This window comes from Megalobrama amblycephala, linkage group LG3 (assembly GCF_018812025.1).
Source record: "Megalobrama amblycephala isolate DHTTF-2021 linkage group LG3, ASM1881202v1, whole genome shotgun sequence".
Taxonomy (NCBI): Eukaryota; Metazoa; Chordata; class Actinopteri; order Cypriniformes; family Xenocyprididae; genus Megalobrama; species Megalobrama amblycephala.
Window position 1 is genome coordinate 33496198 of NC_063046.1, and position 13601 is coordinate 33509798.

The window sequence follows — 13601 nt, forward strand, 5'->3', positions numbered from 1 at the left end:
TTATATATACATAATTATTATACACAGAACACACACAAATATATTACGTAAACAAAGACTTTTATTTTGCAAACGATTAATCGCGATTAATCGTTGCAGCTCTAGCCTTAATGTTACAGCTGTGCTGCTTAATATTTTTGTAGAAACTCTACAAATTCTACAAGAGAAAGAAAAACGTTTATTTACATTTTTTTTTTTTTTTTTTTACAAATGTCTTTACTATCACTTATGATCAATTGAACACATCCTTGCTCCAACCAACCAACCAACCAACCAACCAACCAACCAACCAACCAACCAACCAACCAACCAACCAACCACAAATATCACAAATACCAGTTTGCTAACCACAAACTTCTAAATGGTAGTGTATGTGCTTGTGTAGTATTTCATTTCAAAACCTTAGGCATTAATAAGGAGTTGGTCATTCCTTTGTTTTTACACACTTTTGTGAAGACTTTCCACTAGATGTTTGCTCTCATTCAGACCCACTGACGACAGGTGCAGTTGCTTACAGTCACCGTTCCAATTCAGCCCAAAAGTGTTCAATGGGATTTAGGCTCTGTGCAAGCAAATCAAGTTCTTTCACACCAGACTTTTCCCCAAAGGGAGTCTGTTTGTCAGAGGAGATTGCATGGCTGTATCCTGGATTTTATGCACCTGCTAGTAATGAGTGTAGCTGAAACAGCCAAACGTGGTAATTTGAAGGGTGTGTCCACATACTTTTGGTCATGACAAAGTACTACATAAAACGACTACATAAAATACATAGATTTGCATGAATAGTGACAGTTACACATATGCCTTGGACTTGAACTCTGCTTTAGAAAAACTAGAGTATGTACTTGAATGAAGAGCCAGATTTATGTTAAACAAACATACACACAACTCACAAAGGGTAATAGTGAGCTTCAGTGTGTTGGTTTCAACAGACCACTCATGTCTTTAATAAACAGTAATGCATTTCCCTCATACACAAGTGCCTAATCATGCCAACCTAATGATGCCATTAGAAGAAGCAGACATGAGTGACATCAGAATGACATTAAAAAAAATCCCGTTATTATTCCATCTAATAGATAGATAATCTTGGGAATTCAATGCGAAAATACACCTGAGATCATTAAACACAGAATATGAGAGTATCGAGATCCAGGGTTATGTGCGCTCCAGAAATGGAGCCTTTGTTTACCTTTTATTTATTTACTAGCACAAGTAAAGCGCTGTTGAATATGAAATGTCAAACTATTTACGTGCAGTGTAAGCACTTAAGGCAAGGCTTTTTAGTTTTTGACACAACCTGTAAACAACAGACGATCTAACGTTCTCTGTAAAGACCAAACATGAGCTGGCAGATATGAAAGCATTTATCCATGGAAACAAGAATATGCCTATTTACAGACAATAGTGGGAAAAACAGTGCTTTCGCTTCTCAAAATCCACTTTACACTCTTAAAGGCCTCTTCTGTTTAGATATGGCAATTTTATCAATTACAAATGCTTTTTACTCCATTTTAACCTAAATAGCTGCTTCCATTGGGCAGTCAAGGAACAGTGAGTCTCTCAAATGTGTTATTAATAATTCATCTGAGAATGCCGTTTATGAAGTTCGGGAGGCAGGTCTAATAAGCATGGACAGCATCTAATACACCATGTGCTGGACAAAGCGCTTTTGAGAATCATTACTTTGTGTGCTTGTCTAATTGAGACTTCATAAATTACCCAGTAGGCCTCGACTCGCTGCAGATTGCTCCCTGCCTTCGCTGGAACGATACACTGCATGTTTTCTCAAGAGCCACATCATTTTTGTGTGCACATAAAGGCAGGCACGTGAAAACAGTAATGGCAAATATGTAAGTAATAATAAATATAAAAGCGTATCGAGTAAAATAAGCTGAAGCGGCAAGCGAATAAAGGTCCTCTTTCTGTTTAAAATTTCAGTACAATCGCAACAATTATCCGCTTTTCCTCACTTTTCTCTGCTCTCATTGTTTTTGGCAGGCAGATCCATAACATTCTTTTTGTTCCACTTTGGTCTCCTCCTTTTTCCCAAGCTTTAGAAACTTCAGACATGAGAACCCTTAGCCGCCTCTAATATAAAACCAGTGAAATTTACCTAGGATTATAAGTCATTGACAAATAACCTTGCTGATAGATGCGAACTAGATTTTGTTCAAAGCACTCTGACAGCCTCAAAAGAGATTAGTGGAGTTCTTATCAGGTCAGGGGTGTCACGGGGGAAATGTGTTTAAAGTCACATTGATTTATTGAAAGATTTTCCAATAAGAAGACTTCTCTCGACTCTCAGACGTGTGTGTGTGAGAGAGAGACTCTAGCAGTCATTGTGAACTCTGCTGGACTACAAAGGGGAAAAAAAAAAAAAAAAAGAGTTAAAAACAACTGCAAGACCAACACACAGACCCCAAATAAACACAAGAGATCTTTGATGGCTGGGTAAAACTACACTGCGTTTCCTTTCCCTTTCCCATCGTCTACTGTGTGCTATTCCTCCAGACGAAATAGCAATAGATGACCGATATACACATGAACGTTCACACGCACCCACAAACACACACACACACACACACACATACACACTGACAAGCAAGCATAATAAGATCCTTTGTTCCTGCAGGCATTCATTTGACACTATTACCTTCTTAAGAGTAATTATGAATCTTTTCAGAAAGCTGGATTGTGGGAACCGTTGGGTTTGGCCCTGGATCCACCCACCAGCAGCGAATGGATGAGAGAGAAAACTCAGAGTATCACTCCGCACCCCTGTCAGAGAAATGTCATTACCCCTGTATCTCTCTCCCAGTCTCGCAGTCTTTCACGATCCCGTCCTCTTCCCCCCTCCCAAACAACCCCGCTCTTTCTCTCTCTCTCTCTCTCTCTCTCTTTCTCTCACACTCCTGCTGCTTCGTTTGATCTCTGAGGTCCACTGGAACCCTGGAAAGCTATTCCAGCATTTGCGGTCCGTCAGAGTCCTGTGGAGAACCTTCTGGATGTGTTGGTGTGTCCAGGCTGTAACCCTTCCTGCTGACATGGCTCTCCACCACACAATCTGTCAGAGACTTCACCTTAACATCACACCACAAGCTCCGATAATGAACGACGCTTCCCCAAATACAAATAAAAATAATAAAGTTCTTCATTAGTTCTGCATCTACTAGGAATATATAAAATATCATGGGATAGTGTGACAAATTAATCCACAATATGTTCATGTTTATGAATGCTAAAGTCATAAATGTTACAAACAGTTTACTGCCATCTTATGATATTTAACACTCCTGGGCTTCAGATGTGTGTGTGTGTGTGTGTGTGTGTGTGTGTGTTTTTCTTTTTCTTTTTTTTCCCACTTATACTGTAGGTGATTTTATCTATTACTAACATTCATATTAATAATTTACAATGCACTTATTGTGTACATACATGTTTTTACATTGTACTCATTTAAAAAATACCTGCATCTAACTACATATGTAATTCATTTCTATAATTACAACATTGACCTTCCCTTACACCTTAACCCACCCCTAAAACTAACCTATCACCAAACCTGTCCCTAACCTTACCTGTATCCCACCTCAATAGTACCACAATTGTTTTGCAAAACAACATGGACACAAGAAGTATATTGTACTTATGTTTTTGATGGAAGTACAAGACACTTAATATAAAGTAGAATCAATTTTGCTACTACTACTACTACTACTACTAATAATAATACTGATTTATCCATTTGTTTTGCATCTACTTGGAACATATTAAATATCATGGGATAGTGTGACAATCCACAATATGCTCATTTTTATAAATGGTAAAGACATAAAAGTTATAACAAGTCACTGCCAGCTTATGATATTTAACACTCCTGGGCTTCAGATAACACACTGATAAACAGAGCAAGGAACCTGAGAAGTCTTGAGAACTCAGAGACAAGTGTTTGTTTGTGTCTTTATCGAGTCCGAAATCAAAGCCTTGCCCCAGTTATGTGTCGACCCACGGTATAAACTCACGCTTTACTGTACATCATCACCTGATCTATAGTCACAGTCAGGACCCACTGTCTCTGCTCTAATAGCTATTCTCAAAGGTACTATAGCGGTCGACAACAGGAGCCGGATAATATTTTTATGTTATCAGTAACACTCCCACGTTTGTTTTCGCAGCCTCTCAATGGCCAGAGCACGGGATGACAGGAAATGGCAGCATTTGTTCTGATTTCGACCCCCCTCCCCTTCCACAATGCAAGACCAAAGAACGTGGGAGGACCCACAATGCACAATGATCTCTTGTTCAGATTGAAATGCTTTGTGCATTCATCTATAACTGCCCAACATGCAAAGATAACCAGCCAGTCTGATGATCAATAAATAAATAGCAGACAGCATAAAAAAAGAAAGATAGAAAGGGAGGAAATAATGACACAAAGACAGACAGAGAGATGGAGGGTTCTTTGACTATTTGTCTTGTTTTAATAGTGGAAAATCGAGAGGAACAAGAGAAAAATGCTAAAGGCGCTTTCCATTAATATGGTGCACTTTTGTGTTACTTTACTTTTATGTATTTTTCAAAGTATTACAGGCACAAAAAAACATGTTTGTTTGTTTTTTATGTAAGAAAAACTGTTACATAAATTAGTATTTAACATATAATTAACCTAGAATGAATACATTAAAAGTATTTTTGAATTGGTGATTTTACCTTAAAATTGTGAAATAATTGTGAAATGCCAGAAGTAACATAATTTGAACTCTTTTTACAGCATAAGATGACAAGTAAACAATTTTCAATTATTTATTTAATTACATTATTTAAAATAATGTAGTATTCATTAGAATTGCCTTTTTTAATTTCATCCATCCAATTCTGTTAAGAAAAAAAAAATCATACATTTTTTTTTCTCTTTTAAATTTTAATGCTCATTTAATGTTATTAGAAAATTACAAAATCACAAAATAATTTGAACTGTTTTTATACATATCCCAAATTTTAGTGACACGAAAAATAACCCTTATATAAAATTAATTTTAAAAAAACAACTTTAAGTGAAATTAAAGTTAAGAGAAATAGCAAAATAAATAAATAAATACTAACAATTTCAGAGCAGATTTATAATGAGAAAGTGCCTTAACAATAACTGATAATGCTACATGCATGCTGTGTATATAGATTACATTTACACTAAATTAATTCTCACACTAATTTAAATGCAAACAAAATTAAGAACTAAATAATTAAAGAAACTAAACGAATAAACAATATCCATCATATGTGTCACAATGGATATTGATTCATTTTACCCTTTGTATAATTGTGGTAGAGTCAGAACAACAATTATAATAAATATAATTTGCACATAATATAATATGCAACGTATTAATATTTCGTAAGCTCTCAGACCAGATCTCACTCTGTTCTCCGCTAGTCATTTATTTTCAGTCAATAAATGCAGTGGTAGCTGACATAAGGTCCATGATCAGATGCTGGACATCATCCTCTCATGTTAGCTTTGTAGCAGAGATCTTAAGAGCAAATGCAAGAGTGTGAGGAGTGAATGTTAGAGCTTATAAAGTGGAGTGATGGAAAGAAAGGTTCACGTTGGGGTTATCACACTCCGGCAGCACTGGGAGCGACGTGGCTGTTTGTGGGTCTCCACGCGCACACACAAGAGCAGCAGAAATGACACTAGCGTATAGCTGTGTATCACAGAGCAAACAGCAGCTCTTTACCTCAAAGTCTGCCAGCCTAGAGAGCGGATCAAAGACGGTGTTTGGGTGAAACTATATCGACAGAGTGTCAAGCACAACAGGGGTTGTGAGGAGGGGCACTCTCTGCCTTTCTTCTCTCTACCAGCCTCTACTTTTGCACAAAGAGCCATTGCTATGGTATGTGTGTCAATATCTAATTGTTCTGATGTTCTGAAGATGGACGGACAGAAAGGAGAAGTGAGATGGCAATCCGGTGAGTCGGACAGAAGAAAAAGGGCCGTTTTATTACAATTCCATTACGGCTTTTTCAGCATTGCAACATGGATGAAGGAAAACTATTACTCAACCTGCACATGCTATGAAAAATGAAACTAGTTCTGATATACAAAACTGCTTTGTTCTTGATGAAGATAAACAGTCTTGGGTATGTTTGTATTCATTATATAAAGTCCATAGCAAAACCATACCAAAATAACACGTCAAAAATAATCAAAAGGGGGGGAGAAAAAAAGCTCGCAAAAGCCATTTTAAACATTGTGTCAGTACTGGACAAATGACTCTGTGGTAACACCCACCACCCTGCCTCCATACACAGGAAGACAAATATTGAACAGGACTCCACACGCATCAAACAACACTGTGGGGCAGGGCCGAGTAGGCCTGGGTCTCGTCTGTAATCACAAATGTCCAAATCCTCTAACAAGGTCCAGAGCTCTGTCCCCCACATCAAACTACGTCTCTGCACACTGGGTTTCCATTACTTTACTCTTTATGCTGATCAATTAATGCTTTAATGTCAGTTATATATATAATTCTTAAAGTGTTAAAACTTACATCTTCGTGAAATATTAAGATAAAATATCAAATGTACCCACAAAGTTATCTTGTTGTCCACACTGTCCTCTGCACATTCCACACAGTAATGTCGAGTGACCTGTAGGGGGAGCTGCTCTTTTATGACTTGGGGGGTGTATTTGTGTAAGACAATAAAAACATTAATTTGCCCTGAAATCATTCCTGACATAAATGTAAAATGGTGCCCATTGGAACCCAGTAATGAAGCATGCGGCATCTCTGCAGCTTCTAATTTGACTAGTTAAATGACTCCATTACGTGTTTAACAGACAGAGGCAAATCATTTCTGGTCAGTTGAGGCTCACTTAGCCGCGTCACAGGGCTTGGGGAGAAATCGGAAGATAACTGTTCCTGCTTCTTTCCTTTTTTGCACTCTATACTTTTGTAGCCTAAAAGTAAATGGCTCTAAGAAAAGATCACATTATGACCTGCACATTATTCTCTCTTCTATGTGTCCACCTCTCTCCTTCTGTGATGACGTTGCATGCATCTACATCCGACTGTTAATTAGGTGTCCACTGTGCATGATCAAACATCATCAAAGTCTATATAGTGGAATACATAATAATAGATGTCCATCAGAGAGCGTGTTTTCAGCACAAATTGGACTTGATTGGACTCAATTGATAGGAATCATAACTGTATAATCATACTGCTGTCCATGTATATTGCCATTCATAAGTTTAAAAGTTTGGGATTGGCAAGATTTTTTAATGTTTTTGAAAAAAGTCTCTTATGATCACCCAGGATGCATTTGTTTAATCAAAAATACAGTAAAAACTGTAATATTGTGAAATATTATTATAATTAAAAATAATTGTTTTCTGTTATTACAAAAGATTTCTATTTCAGATAAATGCTGTTCTTTTGAACTTTGTTCATCAAAGAATCCTCTACAATATATATATATATATATATATACAACTGTTTTCAACATTGATAATAAGAATAATAATAAGATGTTTCTTGAGCAGCAGATCAGCACATTAGAATGATTTCTGGAGGGTCATGTGAAACTGAAGACTGGAGTAATGATGCTGAAAATTCAGCTTTGCATCACAGGAACAAAATTACATTTTATATATTCACATAGAAAACAGCTATTTGTAATAACATTGTAAAATTGTAATAATATTTCACAATATTCCTATTTTACTGTATTTTTGATCAGCCTTGGTGATCAGAAGACACTTCTTTAAAAACAATCTTACTGATCCCAAACTTTTGAACAGCAGTGTATATATTACCTAATTAAAATAATATGAAATCTTTTAAAATCATTCCTGAGCAATCCTTATTTGTGTTTACAGTTTTCTAGAAAAAAATATTAAATAAACATAAAAGTAAATTACATTGAATCAACAGCAAAAGTATGCCACATATTTGACAGTTGCATACTTAACCACAAATATAACCAAATGTTATTGACAACCTCCATCAATCAAAGATTTTTTTTTTTTTACTTAATATTTTTTTTCTAACAATAACCTAGGTAATAGGCAAAATAAAAAAATGAATATATATTTTAAAAACAAAAATTGTTTGGATATAAAAGCAGAATACTATACCAAAATATGACACATATTTGACTGATTTAATTGCTGTATAACAAGACAAGGTCAATACCTCACTGGGACAAAATAAAACAGACTTTTAAGTTTAAAACTAGATATTGTTATTTTCATGCTAAGTTAAGACAACTTTTTATGTAATATTTTATAGTTCTCACGTGAACAAAAATGAGATTTTAACACACACAAAAAAAGTCATGGAACACCAAAGGAGTCGACATTTCTTTTTTTTTTTTTTTCTTTTTTTCCAACAAATAGTGCCACACACTGAGAATGACACAAGCTTTCACATGTCATTCATCTGTAGAATGTGAAGCTGGTGTTGAGGGTGTGAGAATTATTAAACCTACAGATAAAAACACCAATTACTGATACCAAGTGGCCATTCCACACAGAGACTAATACAGGATCGTCAGTCAAAAACACACATACACACACACAAACACAGGTGGGTAAAGACAGGCACTCTTAAGGGATATTGGGCTGATTATAGCAGGTGAGTATGTGTGAGTCAGACAGGCCTCTCACCTCTAGCTTTAAATGGGCTGATTAGGAATGGAAAAAGAGTTAGCATGGATGGGCTGATTCCTAGTACACTCACTGTGCCCTCTGCCGTGCTGCACGGAAGGACAGGAACTGAACCCCTCTGCACGTGCAGGGCGCTTGAACATCTCTGCTGATGGACAGAGAGCCAATCACAGGCTGGCATCGCTTGTAAGGATAATGGCACATGCTGAAGGATTTTGTCACATAATCTGAGACATGTCAAGTTTCTCTTTGCTGTTATTATATGAGTCATATTTTAAAAAGCATTGATTTATTATATGTCTCATTGAAACACACACACAGGCTATTTTCAATAAGATAGCTCACCCAAAAATGAAAATTCTGTCACTATCTTGTATGGCGTTTTTTCTTCTAAAGATGACATTTTAAAGGACGCCTGAGGGTTCATTCATTGATTGCCAATAGGTGTCCAGGGTTATATTGGACCCCATTGTCTTTCGTTGTATGGACAAAATCAGCTGTAACATACTTCAAAATATCTTCTTTTGTGTTCCACAGAAGATAGAAAGTGAAACAGGTTGGGAAGGACATCATAAATGATGACAAATTTCATATTTGAGTGAACTATATCTTTTATAGTTGCTCCAGCTGTTCCTGCCTGGGTCAGAGGGGCTAGAGTCTCCCACTCTAATGGGATAGGTAATTATGCAGTCTGATCTCACAGACAAGGGATTTAAGAACTAAGTATACTATGTGACACATGTCTGGGATTATTAATAGTCATAACTGGATGGACAGATGGACAGGCCTGAGATAATGCCATCAGATGCCATAATAAGCTGCTCTGCGGACTTCTTAAAGTACAAGCAAACCACAACATCTACAAAAAGAACTCTGTAAATGTCTCCGTACAGTAACGGCCTCTATCTCCTGAGCGCCGGTCTCACAGCAGATGTCAAACGTTGGTAAAACGCAACAGCGCAAGATCCTGAAGAGCAAAGCTCTCTTTATCCCTTTAGCGTCCGTGGCTCAACTCTTTGTAGTCCGACTGAAGTGCAGTGAAGTGGGCCGTTTTCACCCCCTCCCCAAATGTCCGGGTCCTAACAACCCACCCACCCACCCCCCTCACGTCTGATTGTTGATCCTCCTGAAGAGGACAGATCAAATATTCCACTCCAGTCTGCGAGCGGGGCACAGATATGATTGGGGTTGACGGACGGGGCCCCCAGTTTGAAGTCTTAACAGACAGTGCGACTTTGATATCTGTACTCGGCGCGTATCACCAAAGACACAGGGAATGAATGAGAGTGAGGGGGAACTGAGAGAGACAGAGAGAGAGAGGCAATGAACAAAAGCATCTGTGGAGTGGTCAGGGCCAGCGGCAGCATGTGTCAGAGGCTTTTTGATGTTTAACCCCCTTCCTCTCTCTCTTCTTCGCCTCCTCCTCCTCCTCCTCCCTGTATTCCTCCCCCCAAAGGCCCCGCTTCTCCCTTACACTTCCTGCTTTCTGGGAGAGCCCAGTGGCGACACATATATACGCATACACACCAACAGCCTCATCCAACCAATTACCAACCCCTTGACTTTTGTACATTAGACAGTGCTGCTTCGAATAAAGGCAGGAAACCGCTGTTTATTTGCTGAAAAGTCTTGTTAAATGTGAAGTGTGTTAAATCTTTCAAATTGTATATGGGAGAAAATATCACATCAGATGCATTTTCTGGAAAGATCAAACAAAAAGGCCCATTCACACCAAGAATGATAACTGTAACTATATGTGACCCGTGCTGGCAAAATGAGTCACAATGAGCAAATTTTCAAAAATGAGTTATTGTTATTGATGAATGATTTGTTGGAATCTGACAAAAAAATAACTGAGCTACACCTGTTTGAAGTCGATAGAGTCAGCAAAATCAATTTTGAGAAAAATCGAGTTAAAAGTTTTCTGAAGGTTCCAAAACGAAATCACCAAGCAACCATACTTTAAAATCCCTGTTAATAACACCTAATATGGCACACACCACGTCAAAACCAAATCTATAGGAAAATATACATATTTAACTTTTTTTTCAATAATTTACTTCAATATTTTGAAGTACTGTAATGTTTATATGCGTATATATCGGGATTGCGCGCTGTCTGAGGTGTCTTTGTGCGAGCGCTTCAAATTTGTCAGTCAGCTCAAGTAAGATCGATTTGTTTACATAACATTTCATTGGCTCAGACTCACGCCATCAAAAATTTGCTATGAATATTCACCAAGCTGGAATGCTGCGCTTTAAAATGATACCAAACTTGGACTAATGAGGAAGATGCTGAGGGGAAGCACGAGTGGTGAAGCGAGCAGAGAAAACAGCATTTTTCATGGACAAAGGAAAGGTACTCCTCTAAAAATACATACAAATAAAGATCCTTTTAGATGTTTAATTGCTATTTGAAGCATGTGGATCACTAGATGAGGGCTTTATGAACTCATTTTTGTGAAAACCTCAAATTCGACAATTTTTGACTTGTTTTGCCTGTAGCTCGAAATTAGCCCATGCACATTCCGACTCATTTTGCCAGGACGGGTCACATATATTAGCATCCACACAAACTTAAAATAATGTTTTGTTTATTATAAGCATGCACTGCAGTTGGATTTGATATATAAATCCAACATAATATGTCAAAAAAAAAAAAAATATATGACGTTGTTTGATTCTAATTAAGTAGAGAAGGTCAAAACCTCACAGGGTAAAAATAAACTAGGCCAAAGTAAAACTGACATTTGATGTTTTTTAAAACTAGATACTGTACTTTTCTTTTAGGTTAGTATAATAGTTAATCTAATAGACAGTACCAACCAATTACCAGCCCCTTGACTCTTGTACATTAGACATCACTGCTTCAAATAAAGACAGGAAACTGAAAAATCTTGCTAAAAACAAAGCATGTAAAATCTTTAAAAATATCATATTGGACACATCTTCTGGAAAAATGAAGCATAAAAGCAAGATAACTATAACGATAACTATATTGACGTCGACACCATCTGCCACTTGAAATGCTCGAGCTCTTTAAAGTCCGGTAGATTCCGATCGGCCGTCAACGTTTTTATCGTTCATCAGGTGGAAATAATCATTCTGAAATTGATTCTATAATATTGTTAATCTGTTATTATTGATATAGTTGCGGTGTGGACTTGCATATTTATTAAAACCTTAGATGTTGTTATCGTCCTTGGTATGAACGGGCCTTAATTCACAATTACAGTACTGACAGTCTTTCTGATGGCCTGCGAGTGAAATCCGAAAATAGCAAAGTTCATCTAAAAAGAGGAAAAGAGATAAACGTGTGCAATCATCATTTTCTTAACTTGTGTTTCCGCAGATTCAAAGGGCTGAGTTTTAGCATAAACAGCAGGCAGGAAAAGTGGGTTTTTAAAAACTCTGTCTTCCTGGGATTGAGCGTTCGGAGCAGAGGGATGAAGAAAAGACTAAACAGATGTCACAGCTTGGCGGGAACGAGGGAGTTAAATAGCTTTATTTTTTTCCTCCGTCTTTTTAAATGTCTCACGTATAAACAGATTTTGTTGCTTCTTAAAGTGGGCTCAAAATTAAAGCGTATCGTTTTACACACATATTGCATGCATATTAGTGAGCCCCAGCTGCCCGTGTCCTGTTCTTAAGAGCCATATGATTGAGTTAGGGGCCCGGGTATCAGATAAGATTTAAGCCTGCTCTCCCTGTGCGCTCCCCCTCTGCATTTTACTGCTAACTTATTAAATGGAGAGAAATGACATTATTTTTCTGAGTGTATGTGTAATTATTGTCACACACCTGTGACTCCTGCCATAGATGACAAGAGGAGGAGAGGAAGGAAGAGACGACGGCGAGGGGAGAGATGTCGCTTGGAGCAGCGGGAGCTCTGGGTTTTTTCCTTTAAATGGTGGGTGAGAGAAAAAAAAACAGCAAGCTTGTTAATCACAGAATCTCTGTCGTAGGGAGAACACGGATATTCGAACAACTTGAACGGCAGATATCACTGTGAATTCAATCTGAAATTAAACGTCTTCTCATGTTATTTCCTTCAGACAATAATATTCTACATGCACTCCTGAAGTTTATGGAAAAGTTTCCCTTTTTTGTCTGCCAAACAGGCTTTCTTTCCACATACCACCAACAAACTGTTCCGTGTTGGCAGTTCTAGATGGCGAACAAAACGTCTCATCTAAAATTCTGATGCATGCGCCAAGCACACGTTCCTTCCTTTCTTTTCTTTCATTTTTTTCATTTTTTTTTTTTTTTTGGGGGGACCACCCCGTGGAAGGCAACATGTGAAATACAGCTCTGAAGACAAAGGAAATTACCTATTAGAGAGGGAGCAATGATCTTCTTTTGCCCCGACTCCAAAAAGTGACTCAGAATGTTGTAATTGTTTACCTTTGACACTGACCGTAATTCTTCTCCGCTCCGCCGTAACAGAATATTTCAGCGTCGCTTTTCAAAAGCTCTCCTTCTCGCTCCCTCGCCGCAACGGCGATGCCTCAAATGTCATCGAATCGCTCGGTTTAACGTATTTCTTTTCAACACCCGCTCTTTGCTTCACAGGAGGAAGGGCCGAGCAAGTGAGAAAACGACAAGAAAAGCAGCAGATCGGCTTGTTTAAGATATCCCGGCATTGTTCGCCGTCAACTAGGCCCTTAAAATGTGACCTCCGCTCCGTCTGTGACTTGTGCAAATACATCGGGTGCCACTCAAAGCCTTTTATTCTGACACTTTTGAAAGGGCTGTTGATAAAAGCTAAGCACGTCAGGAGGTTTTACACTGTCAGTCTCGCTTTCCTGTGCTGATCTAAAAGCATGGAAATAGCAGCGTTTTTTGGTGTAATGTTTTAATAGAAAACAGATGGCCGCAGATGTAGGGCTGCACAGAGCTGGGTGACATGTCTTTAATATTTTAGAGTG

At 37.8% G+C, this 13601-nt stretch overlaps 1 protein-coding gene across 10 annotated transcripts in view; it reads right to left on the minus strand.

Moving 5' to 3' along the window:
- znf536 (zinc finger protein 536) overlaps positions 1–13601 on the minus strand; it is a 353575-nt gene that overhangs the window by 26862 nt on the left and 313112 nt on the right. For 2 of the 10 annotated variants that reach the window (XR_007184222.1, XM_048185236.1), the window contains exon 10: positions 12475–12574. The exons of the other annotated variants lie outside the window; for them this stretch is intronic. Coding sequence is in view for 1 of the 2 variants with exons in the window: in XM_048185236.1 (XP_048041193.1) it covers positions 12475–12574 (100 nt within the window). In the remaining variant the exon portion in view is untranslated. The remainder of the gene's footprint in view (positions 1–12474; positions 12575–13601) is intronic. 10 annotated transcript variants of the gene reach the window in all.